Consider the following 24,258-nt stretch of genomic DNA (forward strand, 5'->3'; position numbering starts at 1 on the left):
TTCCCCCAAAGCGTTTTAGAATTTGAAATTAAATATATTAAACTTCCTTTCTGAAAGAAGTATTCCTGTCAAAAGTAAAGAAATACAAGGCTTATTTTCCTTACAAATATGACATAATAATTCCTTAAATGTTCTTCAGCACAACCAAATTAACATTCTCCACCTTGTGCTTCTGCCAGGATAGTCTGTTACCATGTAAAATTTCAAGTGGATCTCTGCTTTTGATCTCTATCTAGAAAATCCTTTTCCTGGTGATAAACGAAATCAAGTTAGGATGTATTACTCTGTGCCATGGAGATGGTTACACTGTACCATTTCTGAAAGGGATCCTTCAGTGAATATCCAGCTATAATGGTATCAACATTAAAACTGTTACAAAGATCTGAAGTTCCAAATCTAGAAATTTAATTCTAAATTATCAACAAACATAGTTTTTACAACTTTTTACATCAGTAACCAGCTTGGAAATTTCACACTCCACATTTCAATGACAGAAAATCTCACCCTATAAATCTTTTTAAGATACATGACATTTCCTTTATAGCTAATAAATGATTTTCTTAATGTTCTTTCTTTCTCCTTTTTTAAATAACAAATACATGATCTGATTATTCTTTTGCATCAGATTCTGAGAGAGAATACTAACGTGTCAGAGGTCCAAACAAAACCACATCCAGTGCCTTGAGCTGAAGTTTTTGCCTGTGACTCCGATCGCTGATTTTCAACTGGGAGCTCATAAATGAAGGCTCATGCACTGCTATCCTGTTTATTTAAAAAAAATACATACACATTAAATGAAAATATTTCTAGTATGTAAACGTAAATATTTTAACAACACATTTAATATTCTGCATATTAGTGATGACTGCTGTAGCTCATCCATGTGATTTAATACTTTATTAACATGTATCAAAAACCTTCCAGTGCAAACTCAGCCGTACAAACACCCCTGTATGCCAATTATTTATTTGTTATGTTGATGTTTTTGTTTTCTAAGGTACCTTATGCTATAATTTACTAGGATGTAAAAATTTATCAAATGCAAACGTATTTTACAACCATTAATTAATTACCTCTGGCATTTTACTATCATTTCACAGAGAAAAAGAATACTGTAAATGATTTTACTTAACATCAATAGCAGACTTTAAAATATAGTTCTCAATTTAGATATCACTTTTCTTTAAAAGTATCTAAAAAACCTATACTTTTACATTCTAATATGTAAATTGTTTAAAAATTAAACAAAGTCCACTGAAGTCATAAGTGAGAGTAAGAAGTCCTCATAGCTGGGGGGAGGAAAAGGAGGGATTTATGTAATAAAAAGTACTGAACCATTTCACCAGCAATGAAAAAACCACATAAGGGGCCAAAAGCCACACTTTGTTTTGAAATTCAAATCCAAGTAGCCCAGTCATCAACTAAGATTTCTTAACAACCGAACATGATGCCAATAAAAATCTTATAACACAAAGTCTAATAATAATAAAATTGTTAGTAACAATGACAATAAAAACAAGCATGTACTATATGCTGGGTCCTGGATCAAGGGCTTAGTCAAAATTCAAGAAAACCTCTAGTATATATAGAATTCTCATTTTATAAATGAGGAAACTAAGGTAGGGAGAGATTGAGTAACTTGCCCAAGGCTGCATAATTAGTAAGAGGTAGGGCAGGGATTCAAATCCAAGTATGTGTGATTCCAACAACTGTACTCTGATCCACTACATTTTATTTTGGAAGGTATCAAAACCTCTAAGTATGAAGAAATTACAAAGCCTCCTAAACTGCTATGGGCTTCTATAAAACTTCAGGGAGTAAAGAACTCTTAACTTTCCCTTTACAAAATGCCTTCCTTCATCTCTGCTGGTCCCTTCTGTGTATGCTCCTGTTACACCTTTAATGTGACAGTGAACAAACTGCTTGAAGGCAAAGCTATGTCTTGTCTCGGTATCCCCACACCTAGCATTATGCTTGGCAAAAGTAGATGCTTGATAAATGTCTGTGTAATACATGAATGAATGCATGGATGGATGCATGAATGAATTAACAGCAACAATATCGACAGACTAAATTTAAGAAAGACAATGAGATGTAGTAAAAAGGATACCAGATAACGGTTTTATACAAAGTTCAGTATGAACCCAGAGGTGAAAGTGGGTGAGGATGTCAGGGAGGTTCACCCAGGTCTGAAAGCAATGAGGAGGATGTGTCAGGTGAAGAGATCCTTAATATAAGCTCTGCTAATATGAAGCTCAAAGTACAGAAAATCAGTAAAAAGCTTAGGATGACCATGATAACTAACATAAAACTAACATAATTTTCACTACCTATTGCAGATATGACAATATTTTAATGTCACAGAAAGGAAACATAATGAATTGTTGTAGGCACGTGTACATCTGTAATGTGTAATACATTTTCTTATATATTCTTATCAATAGCTCTTGTATCTACAGTTACCCTACAAAAAGTTCTATAACTCACATCATTAAGTTAATGGATACTGCTCCTTTAAGTGGACTCATCTAAGTGCCATTACCATATAAAAGGGGCTTGATGAAGTTTTCCTTTCTCCTCCACTCCAAAAGGCTCTAATGGGCTTACCTGGAAGCTGAACTTCTGTATTTGTAACTTGTCTTTCCTAGTAACATGTTCACTACTTAAAAAATTGATCTTGACCGTGATGTTATTTCAACGATTCTCTTAGAATTTGAGTTATCGCTGATAACCTTTACTTAACCAAAAGAAAAAAGTAGCTATAATACTTATTGCCAAAACACCAATCAACCTTTACTTCGTGTTGTTGTCATACAAAGAAACTTCCCACAAGACAATGTAAGAAAAATACTGAGTTCCTCATAACCAGGGTAACATAGAACTCAAAATAAAAACCCCTAATATCCTGGGGCGCCTGGGTGGCTCAGTTGGTTAAGCGACTGCCTTCGGCTCAGGTCATGATCCTGGAGTCCCGGGATCGAGTCCCGCATCGAGTCCCGGGATCGAGTCCCGCATCGAGTCCCGCATCGAGTCCCGCATCGAGTCCCGCATCGGGCTCCCTGCTCGGCAGGGAGTCTGCTTCTCCCTCTGACCCTCCCCCCTCTCATGTGCTCTCTCTCATTCTCTCTCTCTCAAATAAATAAATAAAAACTTTAAAAATAAATAAATAAATAAAAACAAAAAAAAAACCCTAATATCCTATTTTTAATGCTCTACTATCCTGTTTGAACTTAGAAATTTGTCTTATTTAAAACCAAAAACTGGGGGTGCTGTGTGGCTCAGCTGGTTAAGTGTCTGACTCTTGGTTTCATCTCAGGTCATGGTGTCAGGCTTGGGGGATGGAGCCCCGCATGGGGCTCTGTGCTGAGCGTGGAGCCTGCTTAAGATTCTCTCTCTGCCCCTCTCCTCACACTCCCCCTTTCTCTCATAAATAAATAAATAAATAAGCAATAACTGTATCTCATTTTTGTCTTCTTGCCAGCATCTAGTTACACCATGAACAACACAGAAGATACTCAACACACACTCGTTGAACTGACTCTTACTCCCATCATTTCATCATTATAGTCATGTACACAGTAAATTCGGAAATACTGATGTCAATGCTCAGAGGATATTTACAGGAGGTAGAAAATCACCAACTGGATCCAAAGTCCAAAGCAACAGCAGCTGCTTCCTTGAACACAGTGTAAGCAAACTGATCAGAAATGCCATACGCACATTTGATCGCATGTAACAGTAAGGCGGTTAACAAGGGATTAGTCTTTTTTGATTCAAGAAACAAATTTGAGAGAAGAATAAAAAATAAGCAACCTTTTCTGGGCCAGATTCTGGTAGAACCATTGCAAATTTTAACATTTAACGGGGCGCCTGGGTGGCTCAGTGGGTTGAGCATCTGCCTTCAGCGCAGGTCGTGATCTCGGGGTCCTGGGACGGAGCCCCGAGTCCCTTGTGCCACCTGCTCAGCGGGAAGTCTGCTTCTCCATCTCTGTCTGCTCCCCCCGCGCCCACCCCGCACCTTCTCTGTCTCACAAATAAATAAAATCTTAAAAAAAAAAAAAATCTTTAAAAACTATTAAAGTTAACTAATGGAGATTTAGAAAATAAAATTTAGAAAACTAGTAACAAATAATTCCAGACATTTAAGGGATAAACTGGCATTCTAGACTTATTGGTATAAGATCTATCTGGGTTCAAATGCTGAATTGGGCAACATATTTAACTTCTCTATGATTGTTTTTTATCTGTAAAATGGTGATAATACATACTTAACTTTAACCATGAAGCTTAAATGAGATAATATAGAGTTCCTCTATGTAATACACATTTTAAAATGGTTGTTATTATTTACATTTTGTTTATTAAACTTTTTTTTTTTTTTTCTGAGGTTTAACTTATGACCACTAATACGGAGTGGTTATTGTTGTTAAAAAATACAATTAAGAAGGATCTGTACATTAACCCATTCAAATAGGTTTTTCATTAAGGTGGATTCATATCAAATGAATATGTTTTTGTCACATTTACCACATGCTCAGAGGTTGGCCCTTTGATGTTATCTAAAAAAGATGTAGTTGGCCTATCTTCTAATTCCCAAAATTACCTTCTTTGGGAATAAATTTTAAAAAGAGCTTGATTATGTAGACAAGAAAAATTGACTAAAACTTGCAAATTCACACCTTAAAAAATTAAAAAATGGATATATTTATAATATTTCCTTTGAACCCCCAGCCACAAAGTTAACTTATAAATTTGGCACTGAAAATAACATCTAGTATGTGATTCTCCCTGAGTGAAAAAAAATACATTTGGATAATAAATACTCACCTGGGAAGCGTTGTTCCTTTGACATTATTGTCTCTAAAATTCTTCTCATATTGGGGTAGTTCAACAAATTCTATCAACCACTGAAGCGTGTCCTCAAGGGTCCAATTATGAACTACAAGAGATAAAAGGGGAAGGCATATTTTAAACACCTCTGCTTTCCAAATTTATATAATTTACATATATATTTATATGTATATACATTCACACATATATAAAATTACTATAATTTCAGAGGATGTTAATTGAATTTTCAATTCAATTCAATTGACAATAAGTACTAAAATGATATTTGGCATTCTATCAGAAGCTGAAAACAATGGAGACATACCTCCTACACTTAAGAGCTTATAATCTATGACAGAGAAATCATGAAAGAAAAAGAAAAAAATATTAGCATGGTTAATTCTAAAATAAGCATCTATGTAAAATTCATTCAGGATGAAATAATTCATAATTTCTCTGGTTGCAGAAACACTTACAGGACACGTATCTAATCATTCATTCTTTCATTTCGTCATCTAGCCATATAATCCTGTAAACCTTCTGAGTATCAGGTTCCATACTAAGCACTGGGAATATGGTAGTAAACAAGATGCATAAAGTCCTTGCCCTCATGGGAGAGGGGAGGGGGCAATTCACAAGACAAGAAAGGAAAGTGGGGGAAATTTCAGACAGTGATCAACTATTAAGAAAGAAATTGGAAAGATGTCAGGATAGCTTCTGAGGAGCTATTACCTGAATTGAGAACCAAAACTTGCAAGGAGCCAACATTGTGATGATCTGGGAGAAAAAATATCCCAAAGAGAAGGAAAAACTAGTGTAAAGGCCTTACAATTGGAATGAACTAGCCGTGTTTGGGGGAGAGGGGGGGTTAATAATCAAAGTGTTTAAATCTATGTTTACTCCTCAATGTGGAGAATGGATTGCAGGAGACAAGAAGGAAAACAAAGAGCAACAAGGAGGCCATCCCTTTATATAGCTGTCCAAATGAGAGGTTATTGCCTTGGACTATGGTGTTAGCAGAGGATATGGTGACAAGTGGTCAGATTTAGGATATATTCTGGGGATAATGCTGTTAGATGTGCTCATGAAATGGATGAAGGTTGGTAGCTACAGGAAAGTAAAAAAAGAAAAAAAAAGTACAGAGGGTGTTACCATTAACTATGATAGGAAAGACTGGGGAGGAACAGACTAGGGAGGCAAGTAGATGAGTGTGTGACAGAGATGGAAAGTTGTTTTTAGACATGTTATATTTGAAGTATGTATTAGATATTTAAGTGTAGATATATAGTAGCAGTCAGTTATACAAGTCTGGAGGCTTCAGGAAGAGTGAGGTTAGAAACAAAGATATAAAAATTGAGAGTCATCAGCATTTGGATGGTCTTTACACTAAATGAGATCACCCAGGACAGTGGATTCTGGAAGACTGGCCCTAATCATGAAGAAAATGGCCAGTCATAGCATCTCTTCTCTTGGACACTTATTTTGAGTTAAGCTCGTTATAGTCATCTTTTCCTTTAGGCCTTATTTAAAAACAAACAAACAAACCTCACGAAGCACTAACATGATTATCTCCATTTTTGGAGATGAGAAACTAAAAAGTTAAGGGGACCAAGATAGTCAGTAGCAGGACTGGAGAGGAACCCAGGCCAACCGACTGTAGGACCTGACTATGCTACTCTGAGAGCACTAATATTAAATAGCAGTAGAGAAATAAACAGTTAAAGACTGGGAGCGACTCAGACATTCCTGCTTGAAGAATACAAAGGACAATGACAAGATTATCCAAAGGGAAGGATGCAAGTGTCCTTAAAAAATTAAGAGCTCCATACTGTCTGCATTTAATTTGAGGGTCTGGGAACACAAAGTGCTTATAGGCCACAGAAAGGTCAAAGGAGAATGAAGAAAACAAGTGAGCAATAAAAGCAGACCTAAGAACCCATCTGTGTATATATAAATCTGAGAAACATCTTTCTGATAAACTACAGAAAATTCTGAGTTCACTTTTGCAAGCAAAGCTAATTTTTCATAATCTGCCTTTTTCACTATGTGCTCATTAGAGAAAAAGCTTAAATCACAAACGAAAAATTAACTAGCAAAAATTCATTTAAAAATTACACATGGTAATTGATAATTTTCTATTGAGACAAAGCTTTGACTATTTTAAAAATCTTCTCTCCTTCATGTGTTTCTGCCATAAGCTTGGACATGTGCCTGAGGCTGCTGTATCCATTTAGCCAAATAACTTAGAATACCAGCCAAAGGTTCAGGCCCTCGGTGCTTTCCACTGAATTTAATATATTCAAAGTAGCCTTTTTTCTCTTAAGTTTCTTCCCATTCAGCATGAACTGCACTGAGAACTGCTTGTCTTGATTGCCAAGAAACCAACAGTGCAGCTGCACCTCACACACCCACACAAAAATCTCAGCCAAGAAAACAGGATAAGATTCTCTCTGTCATTTCTATGGCTGTTCAACTGATCCACAACAAAAGTCCCTGATCTCAACACTCCAGCACATCAAAATATTCCCTCAATTCCCAATGAGCCAGGAGAGAAAGGAAGAAAAATCAAGTGAAAAAAATACATATTTAAAGTGCCCAAATAGAGTATTACAGTGGTTCTAAAGTAATTTTCTTTACAATGACTCTTTAGAACAACAAAATTTTAACTAAGAGCACACAGTTTATTTTGGAAGGAGGTTCACTTCTTCCTGTGCCTTTTGGTTTCTTTGGTGATGCCTAGTAAATACCTCTACTTCTCATGACCAAGATTTGTATTTTATATTTGCTTTCTCTGCTCCAAATATACTAGTTGTCTTTCATTTCTTAGGAGAGATCATACTGTGTCCTTCCTCAGGGCCTTTGCACATGTTGTTTCCTCAGTATGAGATTCTTTTCTCCATTGCTATAACTCATCTTTGTCTATTTACTTTACTGAGACTCCCTTTCTCAGTTAAAACTTTAATTCCTCAAGGGAGGCTTCCCAAACATTGCTAATGGTCATAAATCACTCTGTACTTTTTAGGCATAGCATTTAACTAATTATAATTATTTATTTGTATGATTATTATTTCAACATCTGTTTACTTCACTAATGCACATGCTTCCTGCTTCTATTCCTAGCATTTGGTACACAAAAGACGCTCAACAAACTATCTGTCGGATCCTCTTGAATAAATGAAGTAGAACATGTTTAATTGGCAGGTATTATGAAAATCTATTCCCACACTTTAGTGAGGAGACCCAAATAAACAGAAATAGGAATTCATCCATATAAGAAATGATGGCAAAGGAATCACTCCTTTAAGAATTACCTGGATCCTCATCACCTGCCTCTCATGGCTCTTTCACATGTGGTGTTGCTAAATAGCACTTCCACCAGAGGGCAGCCAGAGAAGGATATTGCATTTCTTCAAAACCTAGATTTCCCATCTGCAAATCTATAGAAATGCCGATTTCTGTACTGCTAACTTATATTCTTTCTGCTAGAAACTGTCTCTGAGTGATTTTTGACATTTATTCCAAAGCCAATAGAAGGAACTCTGGAATAGAAAGAGACCTGATCCTTGTCTCAGCTGTGTCACAGATTCACTAGGACATGACAGCCAGGTGATTAACTGTGACTCAGTTTCTTAACACAGAAAACTGATCTAGACCATCTTTAAAAATTCATCAAATTCTGATTCCATTATAACAAACAAAAGTTGGTGTTTAAAATACTGCTAAACAGCTAGCCTAGAAAGTAGATTATAAAATACTGATGGGGGAAAAGTAACTCTAAAAACTTTCAAGACAGAAACAAAAACTGCTGCTAATGTTTATAGTGTGTGTATTAAACACCAGGAGATTTGCAAACATTATTTCAAATACTCATCGCAACAACCCATTGAAGTAGGTACCTTGATCATCATACTGAACTTAAAAGTCTGTGAAGTTGAAATTCTTAATTAGACATAACAGATTAGCAAAAGATCAAACCAGGTTTCAGACCAAGTTTATTTCTAGAGTTGTTAACCACTGTGCAATAAATTGCCTTTTTAGAGTTAGGTAAGTGGTCTCAATAATCAAACTAAGCAATACAAGTAGAGAGTTTAAGCTCCAGTCATACCTCCAGCCGTATCTGCAGCTTTCTGAATGTACCATATTCCCCCATGCCACTCCTTCAACCTGGAATGGCTTTCCCTTCTTCTTCCTTCTCTGCCGGGCATGTTTCTTCCTTGGCCTTTAAGACTCAGATCAGGAAGTCTCTTGTCCATGAAGTCTCCCCTATCCGTCCATTTTCAGATTATAGTTGCTCTCCTCTGTGCCCCCAATCACATGTACATATATTTGCCACAGACGTATCACATACTCTCATGGAATTGCCCATGACTGTCTTACCCCCTGGGTGAGGAGCTCCTAGAAGGCAAGAACTTTTTTTTTTCCCCCACCTAACACAGTGGACTGTTAACACCAAAAAGCCACATTCCTTTGATACAGGATTTTACATTTTATTATACCCTTTAACTTATATTCTCATTAAACCCCCCATAACCACATTTGAGAGACAGCTGTTCTCTCTACAGTCTATACAGAGAACCTTGACCAAAAGAGGCCAAGTAATCACACAAGTGGTCACACATACCTATGAACCGGAAGAGCGAGAATTTGAACTCTCATTTTCAGAATCCAAGTTCACTGCCAATATAGGGGTCTCCTCATTCAGAATAACTCACTGTTTAAAACTTAAAACACATTTTCTCTTAGAAACAATCCTTCTAGACACATAGTACTAATAGTACTACAAGAGTTATACCTTACATATGAGCAATCTGCTATAGGTAACTGCATTAATGGATGTGGGATTCCACTACAGACATCAGGGACACTTTGTGACCCCCTGAGGGCCTGGAAGTAGTAACACAATAGCTCAACGGAGCTATGCCAGTTCTTCATCATGGGGTGACTCCTGGAACTTAAAGCCTAAATGATAAGATTTCTAAGAGCCAGGGGACTCAGAGCTGGGGCAGGGCTCTGGCACAAAGGAGGTGGTGGGGAACAGGGAAGAGCGGGGACAGGATGGTGAGTAGAATCAAATCTTCAGGAGATGAGTGGGTGTGGAGATGTAGGATGTGTGGGGGCATACGTTTATGGATTTTCACAGGAACAGAGGCAAGATAAGGATTCTCCTCTTCATTATCCCTCCCCCTTGCTGCTCTCAACACGGCTATTTCTGCAATAGGGAATGAAGTTCCTGATTCTGCACCAAAACCGCTGCCCTCTCTTCCCCTTCCTCTTTCCAAGTGTCAGTCCCATCATTTGAAAAAGAGTGAAAATGATAACTGGGCCTAAGGGGAGAAAAGCTTTTAGACAGCAGGAGAGTTTGTAGTAATGGGAGAATGATGAGATAGGAAGGGCTAGAAATAGCCAGCAACAGAGAGAGAAGCTAGCATTCCTGTGGCCACCCAGCTGAAGCAGCCTTCTAAAAGAAACACATGAATCATGCATAGGTACATCCTCATGTACAAACTGGTTATAAGTAGAAGAAACACTGCAACTGAAAGTGATCTCCCCCCCCCACAATTTCTATGACACTTAGTATTTGTACCAAAGAGCACATTATACATGCTGCCTTATTTCTAACTACACCTTATGTCCCTACTATACTGTAAGCTTCCATAAGGCAGGAACTATGCAGTCCAGCATAAAGTTGCCATTTAAGTATTAGCTGTATGTGTAACTGATGTTTTTCTTCCCTAAAGGTGAGAACCAAACCTGTTCTGTTGTTTTTAATTGGGTCTACTGCCATACCATGCCTATAGTTGTATAAAAGACAAAAAATACTGTTTTCATGATATCATATTTCAAAGGAGCACTGGAGAATCCTTGACTCCAAATCAGAATCACAGAGACCTACAACATCCTGGAAGTTAGAAGGTGCCACTTTACACCTGTGTGTTTGACAGTAGGAGATGAGAATTTGTGTGCTTCCAGTCCACCCCTGCCTTAAGCAAGTATGATATTCACAAACCAGTGTGAAAGATTCACTTTAGAAGATTAAGATATACATTTTAACTTGCGCCTTTAATCTATAAAAGGCAATCTTAAAAACCAATGCACCCAGTGTACTTAGCCATATACTTGTATTAAGTTACAGGCCTAAAAATACAAAACAGCTTAGTGAAGTATCACCATATAAGTTTTCATCTGTTATATTTAAGTACATGCTGAAAACCTTCAAAGACAATTTGTAAAATCACCTAAATACTGTGAGAAAAAACTGATTTCTAATTATAAGGCATTAGTGTGCACATAGAACATGCTAATAATAGCAGTAGCTAACATTATGTGAGCACTTGGCAATTGCTGATAACTAGGCTAAAGGCTTTACATGAATTATTTCATGAAATTCTTTCAACAACCCTATGATGTAGGTTTTACAGGTAATATTATAATCCTGGTCCTACAGATCCGGAAGCTGAGGCTCAGAGAGTATGAGTAACTTGCCTAAATTCACACAAGTAGTGGAGATAGGATTCAAAACTACATCTGTTGACTTCAAAGCCCCAACTTCTAACCATTACACTCTTCCTCCTCTCCCTCCTCTGCATGACGAAAACATTTCAAAATACAGCCCAAGTCACCATCAGCCACGTCAAAACTTGAATATACACATTACATTTATTCTGTATTTCATGTCTTAATAGCTCTCCTACTATTTTTTAAAAACTGCTATATCCTTAATTTACGGTAAAAAAGTTAAAAAATTAAAAAATAAACATTTGTTGAGGGGTGCCTCAGGGGCTTAGTTGGTTAAGCGTCTGCCTTCAGTTCAGGTCATGATCCCAGGGTCTTGGGACTGAGCCCTGTGTCGGGCTCCCTGCTCAGTGGGGAGTCTGCTTCTCCCTCTCCCTCTTGTGCTCGCTCACTCACTCAAATAAACAAATAAACAAACACACACACACTTGTTGGGGCACCTGGGTGGCTCAGTTGGTTGAGCGTCCGACTCTTGATTTTGGCTCAGGTCATGATCTCAGGTTGGTAAGATGGAGGCCCCTGTCAGTCTCCATGCTGGGCATGGAGCCTGCCTAAGATTCTCTCTCCCTCTCCCCCTGCCCCTCATTCTCCCTCTGTAAAAACAAAACAAAACATGCACACACTTGTAATGTTCTTAATGTTAAGAAAACAACTGGCATAACAGTTTCTTTTGGCAAACTAATGTATTTTAGAAAGATCAACTTCTGATACCATAATATAGTAGAGTTAAATACAGTACAGTTCGGGTGCCTGGGTGGCTCAGTTGGTTAAGCGACTGCCTTCGGCTCAGGTCATGATCCTGGAGTCCCTGGATCGAGTCCGGCATCGGGCTCCCTGCTCAGCAGGGAGTCTGCTTCTCCCTCTAACCCTCCCCCCTCTCATGTGCTCTCTCTCATTCTCTCTCTCTCAAATAAATAAAATCTTTAAAAAAAAAAAAAATACAGTACAGTTCAATACAAACTCACTATCTTCTATTAAAGCATGAAAACATCTTTATAAGTACCAAAAGGTTTGGTAAAAGGGTCAAGGAGGAGAAAGAATAAACATTATTAAAAAAAGCAACTACATTTAAAGTTGGCCATATAAAATGGTTACTGAAAGAAGTTCTATATTTTGCAGCTTCTCTGATAAAGAAGCTAAAAATTATCTGTGGCTTAAAAAACATCTGAATTATTAGCATATTTATATGAAGTACTGTATTCTAAAATATAGGTGCACACCAGTATTGACATGTCTCTAAATTCAATTTCACTATAAAATTTCAAGTAACTAAAGCCTCAGAAGTCTCTTTACAGTGACAGAAGTAACTTGTCACAGGAAAATGCAGTTAATCTAAGGTACAATACAGCAGGGCTTTGATGAAAAGCAACTTCAACTAAATGCAATAGAAACATTTAAAAATTACTTTTTAGAATATCGAAGATGAAAAAGTTTAAAGCCTTCTACATTTCATCTTAACTCAGCCGGTTTATAGATTTTGTGGTGTGACTTCTGAGTGAAGCTAGATGATCAGCTGCTCTTCATGGTCCAGACAGGCTTATCTTTAGAATGGTGCCAGAATGTGAGCTCCTCATTTGCATGCTGCTCGGCAGGGCATGTCTCTGTAGCATGGACTAAATTCCTGCAACATGCTATATCTGGACACCTAAAAGCCACACCCTGAACTTGGGAAGTCCTGATATTGATAGTTGTACCAAAGACGAATAAAAACACACACTTTCCCTCATGAGCTCCTTACCTTTCAACATGCAAGAATTACATGTAACTTTTAGGCACACTTCATAAATGCTGGCAAATGTCTGAACATTCAGAACATAAAAATTACCAGGGTGTTCGCTTCCCAAGAATGGTACAAATGGACACGAAGGGAAACTGTGATCTTATTATAATTTAAACAGGGTGAAGTATCAACCCCTAATTTCATGAAGATGATGAGGAATAACTAAGATATATCTTTTTTTTTAATATTTTATTTATTTATTTGAGACAGAGAGAGCGTACAATCAGGAGGAGCAGCAGCCAGAGGAAGAGGGAGAAGCAGGTTCCCTGCAGAGCAGGGAGCCCTATGGGGCTCAATCCCAGGACCCTGGGATCATGACCTGAGTGGAGGGCAGACGCTTAACCGACTGAGCCACCCAGGCGCCCCAACAAAAACATGTCTTAAAAATAAAAACTGGAGAAACACTGAGTCTCAAAATTATATGACTGTTCTGAAGATTAACAAAATGCATGTGGAAATGACTCTAAGCAATGGTGAAACTACTCTACAAATGTAAATAATTATCACAGTAAATAACAATGGATCAGAAATTTTTTGTAATTAAGGAAATGCAAGGAATACACTTTCTTGAGTCAACAAACCAGTGGACTCAGGGGCCATAAAAAAAACTAAATGTTTAATCAAGTTTTCCTAAATACCTCATTATTGTGTCATTAAAGATATCACCTTAGGGACAGAGTGGCTGTATCTCTGGTTATACATTTTTTCTTTTTAAGATTTCATTTATTTATTTGAGAGAGAGAGAGCTCATGAGAGGGGGGAGGGTCAGAGGGAGAAGCAGACTCCCCGCTGAGCAGGGAGCCCAATGCGGGACTCGATCCCGGGACTCCAGGATCATGACCTGAGCCGAAGGCAGTCGCCCAACCAACTGAGCCACCCAGGCGCCCTCTCTGGTTATACATTCTTTCATGTTACACTCAGCCCTCAGCTGCCCTTCTCCTTCCTCTTTTATTTATTTACTTTTAAACACTGAACTGAGAATAAAAAGAACATTTCACATCAAATGAGGTAAGTTCTTTAAGAGCAAACAATACTTCTTATTCATTTTTATATTCCCAACATGTTGTACAATGTCAAAAATATAGCTAGCACTAAATAAATGTGGAATGGCAGGTATGTCTTAGGAACTCAATTAATGCTTGTTGGATGAGTGAATAGATGACAAAGTGATTCTATCACAACCAAGGCTGCCAGGAAAATGTCACCTTCATTCACTCCTTTTAGTGTCATTCTAGATAAAGCAACAAACATTTTCAGAAGTATGACTAAGTCTCATAAAATGGAGTGGATGCTGCCTTTCAAAGAGTATATTTAACAACAACAGAAATTCTACTTTTTAAATGACAGCTTTACAAATGTTTGCTTTAATTTTCTGCTATTAAAATTATTAAAATGATCAATTATTTTTTCTCTTGGAATTTGAGAGTTTCTTCAAAAGATTTTCTCTACATGCAACTTGGGATTCTTTTATTCAGCAACTATTTACTAATACTAATTAGTACTATTAATTAGTTATACTAATTTACTAATACTAATTAGTACTATTAATTAGTTATACTAATTAATACTAATTAGTATAACTAATTACTATTCAGAAATTATTACCAAGACTATTAGAAAGCTCAAAGTCAGAAAATTTACTGACTTTAAGAGGGAGTTCAACAAAAATGAATGCAAAAGCCCAGTTAATACTTTCTTTCTAAAGGGGATTAAACTAAAGGCCAGCTAAAAGTTGAGTTTTCACAGCTTGTCACACAATCTCCAGGTAGGAAAAGACACTACATTCAAAACTTTCTAATCCTAGTTTCTTCTAGACAGAAAAATTCACCAATTTCAATGGCAGAAGCATTTTCAAGACTCAGGCAGTTTCTATTTGATCTGCAACTACATATGCCTTTTTCTAGTATGTTTAGCATTTAGAAATCTAACAGTTCACAAATACTATTAGCTGCATTTACTTGGTAGATAACATTTTCCAACTTAGGTTTCATTTACTATATACAGTAGTGGGTTTTTTTTTTTTTTAAAGATTTTATTTATTTATTTGAGAGAGAGAAGGAGACAGAGAGAGAGCATGAGAGGGGGGAGGGTCAGAGGGAGAAGCAGGCTCCTCGCTGGGCAGGGAGCCCGATGCGGCACTCGATCCCGGGCCTCCAGGATCATGACCTGAGCCGAAGGGCAGTCGCCCAAACAACTGAGCCACCCAGGCGCCCTATATACAGTAGTGGTTTAACTAGTTATTACTGGCAAAACAACTTTAAGAAAATTTCTCATTTTTTGAGTACTGCCACATGGTTAAAACATTAAAATACTAAATAACTTCCCCATTCACAGGGACCCTTGTCAATAGCTAGTTATAGGAAGAAGGAAAAAAGTGAATAATGTGCTTCAGTAATAAAAATACAGACAGACTCATTGACAGGGTGTCACTGGAGAGCGCTCAAACTCCTCTCCCAAGTTTTTTCTAATTCTCAAATTCATTTCAAAATCTTTCAATGGCTTGGCAGTGGCTAGATTCCATAAGAGGATGGGAAGATAGGCTAGTGGTGATCAGAGTCTACATAACCAGGACACGGGGTGGGGTGGTGGCTCTGTGAGGGCACAGGTCTATACATGGCAGACTCCTGGGGAAGGTAGCAGCCCAAGAGAGTCAAAAGAGTGGCTATGTGCAGGGGGGCTGGCAAATAAGAAAATATTTTGAAGATAACAGAGCTAGGTTTTTCATGATGAGTAAAAGCAGGTACAAGCAGGGAAAGGGATTAAGCTAGAATTGACCCAGTAGTGTTACACCAGCAGCAGTGTTAACTGGTATCAGACATCAGTGATACTCAAGACATTTTAATATAGAGTGAGAAATAGATATAAAGGTATGTGTTTCTAACCTGTTCACTGAGAAGACCTGGCAACAACACCTCAGTAGCAATGAGCATACCTAGTGCACAAATCACGGTTTCTAAATACAATCTCAACTACACATAACCAGGAGTCTTTGAAGAAATGGTTGTTTCCGGGGCTAGGGCTGAGAAATAACAAAATAAGCCTGGCACATCTTTTTTGTGCCAGAAAGTAAGGAGGAGCTCAAACAATGATGGAGACATACATACAAAAGAATACAGAAGTCAGCCAGCTTGAAAGGCTTTCCACTAGCCAAACATGGAATGATTTGAGTATCAAAATAATGACAGCAACAAATTACAGCCCACTGAATAAAGGAGAAATCCAAGAGTCCACAAAGATATACATGAGTAGTGCAAAAGATTAATCTTCAGATCATAAGAGTCTGAGATTCACTATTTCTCCAATTTCTATTTTCAAGATACATCTGTCATCTCCCCTACCATCTTCAAAGGACAAGATGTTGACCATACACTGTTTAAATCTCTTCCTTACAGCAGAATGCAACTAATAAATAGAAGGAATGATGTAATTCAAAAAATTACAATTTGGCAATCATGAGAGATAATTAATTCAGGCAAGAAATACCCACAGATGCTAAAACTAGTGGGTGCAAGTGATGTGAGGAATACGCTTTTACAAAGTCTCCAAGTTTCTCTACACAAAAAATATTAATTACAAAGGAGAAAAAAGTAACTTTACAGTTAAAAAAAAAAAAAAGCAGACACTATCTTAAGTGATCAAATACCATCGGTAACCAAATAAACTGATGCCATCTGCCGCTTAAAAAGATGTAATGAAAAGGATCATTTCTGTAACAGTCCAACCCAAAATGCATTACCTGGATCTAATCATATGAAAACCTCAAACAAATCCTAATTCAGATACAATCTGTGAAATATCACTCTTCTAAATTTCAAGCCAAAGACATGAAAGGCCAGGAAATACTATGGAATTGTTCCGAATTAAAGAAGACAGTACAACTGGGTATAATGCATACTCTTGGATCCTTCGGCTATTAAAGTCATTATTAGGACAAATGGCAAAACTGGAATGAGGGTCTCTGGACAAAGTGTATGTGAGAGCTCTTCGTTCTGGTCCTGCCACTTTTCGCGAAATTTAAAACTGTTTTCAGTTAAGACATTACAATTCTAAAAAGAAATCTTTCTAATTCTTTCTCAATTATGTAGGTAGAGTTCTAATAATTGCTCATTTCTCTAGTACTTTGTAGCTTGTGTTTTTCTTCAATACAGTAATCTCTTAACCCTAACAATGATAACTGCAAACACTAGGCCGTTACTAGCTATCAAGTATTGCTCTACACTCTACATATTCAGTAACTCATTTAATCCTCCACATCATCCTCTAAGGTGGTAGTACTATGATTAGCTACATTTACAAATGGGGAAAGTTAGGAACACAGAGATTAAGGTACTTGCACTTGCCCAAGATCACAAATCTAGTTAAGTGTTATGTAAAGAACTGAATACAGGCAGTCGAGCTCCACATTACTTTGGGATACTGTCTCTCCAGGAAAAGCATAGCTGTACTTTTGAGGTTTCTCAAGAAATTAGTGTCTAAAAGATGAAAGGCCTCAGTAATTATGAAGCCTCAGAACCCATAAAGTTTACTTGTTGCTCCTTGTTCACCAGGTTGAAAAGATATACGATACTAAATTCACACTATTAGAAAGCTTCTAATATGGATTTAGGACGTTTATCCTGCAAAAAACTAATAAACCACTACAGAAATATTTATGATGCCCTTTGAAAACCAAGACTTCAAAGGAAAACCAATTCCCTTAACTTAGGTTACATTCAGGAATAATCTGAAATTTTAGTAGTCTTTTTTTAGGAATAATTACATTGTTTAAATTACATGTAAATAAAATACATGTAAACTGGGGCACCTGGGTGGCTCAGTTGGTTAAGCAACTGCCTTCGGCTCAGGTCATGATCCTGGAGTCCCGGGATCGAGTCCCGCATCGGACTCCCTGCTCAGCGGGGAGTCTGCTTCTCCCTCTGATCCTCCCCCTCTCATGCTCTCTGTCTCCCATTCTCTCTCTCAGATAAATAAATAAAAAATCTTAAAAAAAAAAATACATGTAAACTTTACTATTTCTCCACTTTCATGGGCTGGAGTTGAAATAACCTGTTTCAGAGTTTTTTGCCTTTTCTATCATCTATTCAATAATGCCCATATCTATTTGTAGTTTCTACATGCTTTCAATCTACACAAATACTAAAAAATAAAAATATTTCACCCATTTGATATTGCTGAGATCTCTGCTCCTTGCTTCCTATTAATATGCAGAAAAAGCAAAGACATTCACAATGACATGAAATTCATTTTTGAAAAAATATCACCCAAATTTTTTACTAAAAAATATGGATCATAAGGGGGGGAAAATAAAGTAAGCTGAATTCAGAAAGGGAGGCAAGCCATAAGGGACTCTTACCTATAGGAAACAAACTGAGGGTTGGTGGAGGGGAGGTGAGTGGGGAGATGGGGTAACTGGGTGATGGGCATTAAGAAGGGCACTTGTTGGGGCTCCTGGGTGGCTCAGTCGGTTAAGCATCTGCCTTCAGCTCAGGTCATGATCCCAGGGTCCTGGGATGGAGCACCGCCTCAGACTCCCTGCTCATCGGGGAGCCTGCTTCTCCCTCTCCCTCTGCCTCTCCGCCCTGCGTGTGCTCTCTCTCTCCTGCTCTATCTCAAATAAATAAATAAAATCTTAAAAAAAAAAAAAAAAAGGGAGGGCACTTGTTGTGATGAGCACTGGGTGTTATATGCAACTGATGAATCATCACCGAACTCTACCTCTGAAACTAATAATACACTATATGTTAATTGAATTTAAATAAAATTAAATTTAAAAAATATGGAAAATGAAGACAGCACTGTAAACTACAAAACTACCATTTCTTATAGTAGCCTAAGTCACAAAGAAGTATTGCTTTTCCTAGAATTGATAACAAGATATTACCTATAACTACTTATAATTTAATAAAGCTCTTTTTGTAATTTCATAAAGGCATATCCTGCAAGACAATTAATTCTCTGGATGCCTTAATAAACTTTATACTCATTGGCTGTCTGATGTTACATTTGTTCTTTTTCCCTCCTGAGAAGGCTTCATTTGGCAAAAATTCAGTAACTTAGTAACTTAGGTAAGAACTCCAGGACATCATGAAGACACAATACTGCAAAAACCCTCTGCATTCTTCCTCTTTATAAATGTAACAGTAGTTGTGAATAGTAGTTGATATTCTCATATATTTCTTAAGTTGATGAATAGTATTTGCCTTTTGGGGGTGTTTAGGTCTTGTACCAAGAATCATCTATTCCCTGAATTTACAGGTATTTGGAGAGCATCCCTTTCTCAAGATTTCCAAAGCAACTCAGAATGGACAGCGCCCGGTTTCTGCCACCTCAAATTCACTTTTCTTATCCTCCAATGATGCTTTTAAAAACATCTATATTTCCTCCTACATGGTACAGACATGTCTAGAGATCGTAAGTAAACACAGTGACAAGGGTTTCACCTTGTCAAAGTAAGAAGTACTGTGCAGTAGGGAAAATTTGTAATAGCCAGTAAGATTCTAGAAAGGGGAGAGGTGGAGTAAAATTTACAGATACAACTCTCAGTGTTGAGAGTTACATTGGCTAATTTCATTAAAACACCAAAATGGGATTTAATAAAGCATTTGTATTTGGGAAATGATACACTTAATTATCATTAAGATTCAGATTAAGACCAAAAAAGGCCCCTAAGAAAATCCATTTATAGTCCAAGTTTTAGACTGCAAATATCAAGAACATACCAGATATTTCTGGAAGGGGTAGCTATATTTTATATCATGGGACACATGCTGCCAGACCCCATCCACCTACCCCTGCTAAGCTTCTCTGCTACCTTCTCTTCTCAAAGTCTAGTTTGAAAGTCAACAGTATTTACCGTCTTCACTCCCCCCTTCACCCACTCCAATCAGACTTTCACTTTCACCACTACAGGCAACTGCTTTTAAGTCAAGATCACCAACTACCACTTTGCCAATCCAATCTCTGTCACCTTCTCATTTGAACTTCTGGAGCATCTGACACAGACTGTGCCCTGTTTATTAAAACATTTCCTCCCTAGGCTTCCAGGACCCCACGTTCTCGGTTCTCCTCGTATCGCATCTCACTGCTCTTCCTGGCTCCTACCTCTGCTTCCTGACCTCCTGGCACTCAGTCCTTCACCTCTCTGCATCTTGATCTCAGTGTTGATCAACTTTCTTTTCCCATTATTAGTCCCCTAATTGGGCCTGTTCAGACTTTTTTCTCCTAATTGCCTCCATCTCGAAGAAATTTTAATACCACAGGTACATAACACCTAGGAGCCATTCTTAATTCCTGTCCTCACCCCCATCAACTTCCCAAATCCAATCCAATGGCTACCTTCTTCTCTGCTACCTCCCCAGGTCACTACAGGAGCCTCAAGGCCTCACGGCCTTCCACTTCTACTCCTGCCCCCTTTCTTCAAGAGGCTAATACCCACACAGTTACTACAGTAATCTTTTCAAAAGAGAATGAAGTTAGATGTACAATAGACTACATTATACTTAAAACAAATCCCGAACTCTTTATTAGGCCCTACAAGGTCCTACGAGATCTGGCCCCTGTCCATCTTGGATCTTATATGTCTCCTACTACTCACCCCACCCCTTAGGACCTTCTAGCTATACCAGCCTTCTCAGAATCCTCTCAATAGTTTGAGGTCACACCAGACTCAGGGTCTTAGACTGGCTGATCCCTAAACCTGGAATGTACTTCACCTAGACCCCCCTTTGGCTTACTCTCAACACTCATCTATAACCAAATATCACTTCTCTGGGGAGTTCTTCCTAAATGACATTACTTAAAAAGCCCTTGCCCTACCTGGTCACTGACTATGTGTTACCCTGCTTTACTTTTATCCTATCGCTTATTTGTTCCAGCACTCTTATGAGTGTATATATCTACATGCACACATGCAAACTTGTTTACTGTCTTTCTCCCTAAAAGAGTATTGACTTCATGAGGGTAGGATATTTAATTTGCTCAATGTTCTATCCCCAAAACCCAAAATAATGCCATCTCACAGGAAGAACTAAATACATGTTTGATGACTTAATGAATGAATGGAGATGTGTGTGATTTTTATCACTTGTGATTAATAAAATCATTGGTGATAAAGTATCTTTACAACAAACTTCCCAATTAATCTCCTGCCACTAAAGTAAGACTTACCAAAACACATAAACTGCTCAAACTTGAAAATAAAGCTCTGTAGTAAAAAAGAACACAGTATGCTATGATTTCAAGCCACTCAACAAAACATGTTGAACAATCAGTTATGCACAGGAATTTATTAAGCATTTAGTTTTATGATAAATTCAGCCTCCATTACTTAATATAGTGCAGGTTCCATTAGAAACTAGAATGATTACTTTTTTGGGCATTCCTGAAAACCATTCAAAGAATCCGGACACAGCCCTAAAACATATATTCACTAGCTTAAAATTTAGCCTCCCCTTTTTTCAATTACACATCCAAAAGCTTCCAATTACACATCTAAAAGAGAATGCAGTCTATGTCAAGGTCAGATTCATGCAACTAAGCATGCTCATTAAAAACAGATGAGAAAAATTTAGACAACTACCAAAGCAGATCCATCTTCAACTATCTCACACTGCAATCTGGGACACGCTTACCTTTGCTAAGGTCACAGGCTCTGGATCAGTGGGTACGCAGCTAGTACACAGAAACCTATTATTATTCATTGTAGTAGTAGAGCTGTAGCACTATCATTAAAATCCTGCCACAAAATATCTGGTACTGGTCAAAACATGGAAAATAACGATGTTAGAACTCTATATTCTTACAACATATAATTCAGAAACCAAATAAATGCATAAGCAAATTAAAAGGTAAGGTCTTTCTTGGGGCCTCCCCTCTCTAAGTACTCAACCTCCCAATTCCCCTTTTCCCAGCCCACCCCAACCCCTTCCCAAAAGTTTAAGATATTGTTTTTAAATTGTCATTCAAATTCTTCATAGGAAATAAATTCTATGACGGATTTGAAAACGTTTAGTGACATGCCTGTGAGTGCCAGCTAGCAATTCCGTCAACAAGCCTGTCTTGGCTTAAATTCATCTTTTATTAGCTAACGATATCTTTTCAATCCATAAACCAACACAAATATTCGTGAAGAAAACAAATGCTGACATTAAATGATGTAATAAGGTATAATCCCAACTACCAACCTTTATACATAGCACTTTATGAACAAAGTACTTCCTGAATTGAAACTTTTCTATATGTTCAACTTTTAAAAATGTCAGTAGAGTGCTTCCCTGTTCCTTTAAGCACAGTCAAATCTACTAGTTCTTAAGAAAACCATTCCTTTGATCATACTAGCCGTTTGTAACTGCCATTCAATTTCCCTCCATTTTCTTCCCTCTACCTTAAATAGAGGGTTGCCCACCATTTCTCTACTTCTTATCTACTCACTCTCTTAGATCGTTTTTTATTGAGGTTAAAATACATATAACATAAAAGCTACCATCTTAACCATTTTTAAGTGTACCGTTCAATAGTACTAAGTATTCATATTATCATGCAACCACCACTACCATCCAATTCCAGAACTCTTTTCATCTTACAAAACTGAAACTCTGTACCCACTGGCCAGTAACTCCCCATTCACCTCTCCCTAGCTCCTGGCAACCACCATTCTACTTTCTGTCCTTATGATTTTGACGACTCTAGGTACCTCATATAAATGGAATCATACAGTATATGTCCTTTTGTGACTGGCTTATTTCACTCAGCATAACGTCCTCAAGGTTCAGTCATGTTGTAACACGTGTCAGAATTTCCTTCTTTTTAAGGCTGAAGAATATTCCATTGTATGTATATGCCACATTTTATTTATTCATTTACCCACTGATGTATACATTCAGGTGGCTTCCACTTAAATCTTTTTTAACACTAATTTTGTGTGTGTGTGTGTGTGTGTGGCACTCAATTCCCCATACCAATGTTTAAATTGATTCTTGAGGGTTAATGATTTTCTTCTTGCCAAGTCTAATAGTTTTTCCCAATACATCGTATTTCTCTATATCAGAACTACTAGCCACTTTTCATCTCTTCTCTCTCTATCCCCCAACTAAGGAAGGGAGGGAGGGAGAAGAAATGATTTACAAAGATTCACATAACATAAAGAGAATAACATAAAAGATGGCAATGGACGGCGCCTGGGTGGCTCAGCTGGTTGAGCGACTGCCTTCGGCTCAGGTCATGATCCTGGAGTCCCGGGATCGAGTCCCACATCGGGCTCCCTGCTCAGCAGGGAGTCTGCTTCTCCCTCTGACCCTCCCCCCTCTCATGTGCTCTCTCTCTCTCACTCATTCTCTCTCTCAAATAAATAAATAAAATCTTAAAAAAAAAAAAAGATGGCAATGGAACAGGGAAATAAAATAAAACTAAGTTAGAACATGCACACAATATACATGAGATCCTAAAAAACAGCTACGAAAAGTAGACAAAGGAAACAAAATCAGTCATAGGGTTCACAAAATAAGCATAAATCATCTTCTTAGGAATACATCTGTTCCTATTACAGAGACCTAAAAAAAAACCCATTCTTTGTGAAGGCCTTCAACAGATACCTTGCAATATGGTAGACTATGCCCTCAATTATACAGCCATCCATTATCTCCTGAAAACTTTCCTCTCTAGACTTCCAAGACAATGTACCTTCCTGATTCATCTCCCATGTTTCTGATGGCCATTACTTATTTCAGTAGCTAATCCTCTGCTTTTGCCTTATTAGCAGTATTCCCAGAGGCACTATTCTCTTTCCCTACTCTTACTGAACTCTCAAGTCATATGACCGTATTATACCTTTATGTGAGTGAATAACAACTCTCTGTTGTTAATTTTGTTCAAGAACACAGCCCTTCAGCAACCATAAGCTCCTAGTGATAAACATTTGTTTTATACTTTCTTTTTACCTGATTACATGCTAAGGAAAACAACTGATGATGGAATGGAAATTTACTTCAATGGAAATGACATTTACTATTTCATTTTGTCAGACTGATTTAGACTCCGCTTTTAAACTAATAACTTAAGTAAGCAGTTAGCTTTAAACACTCTAAATCAAAAGTATCTAAATGGTCCACCATTTTCAACATACGGAAGAATTCACACTA

General features: G+C 37.6%; 1 protein-coding gene and 1 long non-coding RNA gene across 7 annotated transcripts in view; one reads left to right on the forward strand and one right to left on the reverse strand.

Annotated features, from left to right (window-relative positions):
* Positions 1 to 24,258, forward strand: part of LOC145720222 (uncharacterized) — a 530,441-nt gene that overhangs the window by 425,789 nt on the left and 80,394 nt on the right. The gene's annotated exons all lie outside the window — the stretch shown is intronic.
* Positions 1 to 24,258, reverse strand: part of STIM2 (stromal interaction molecule 2) — a 149,378-nt gene that overhangs the window by 22,469 nt on the left and 102,651 nt on the right. For all 6 annotated transcript variants that reach the window (XM_081812520.1, XM_081812519.1, XM_081812521.1 and 3 more), the window contains exons 4-5: positions 4,828 to 4,939; positions 647 to 762 (exon numbers count right to left, since the gene is read on the reverse strand). In XM_081812520.1, coding sequence (XP_081668646.1) covers positions 647 to 762; positions 4,828 to 4,939 — 228 coding nt within the window. The remainder of the gene's footprint in view (positions 1 to 646; positions 763 to 4,827; positions 4,940 to 24,258) is intronic.

Source organism: Leptonychotes weddellii, chromosome 2 (assembly GCF_054177405.1).
Source record: "Leptonychotes weddellii isolate Sample4059 chromosome 2, ASM5417740v2, whole genome shotgun sequence".
NCBI classification, from domain to species: domain Eukaryota; kingdom Metazoa; phylum Chordata; class Mammalia; order Carnivora; family Phocidae; genus Leptonychotes; species Leptonychotes weddellii.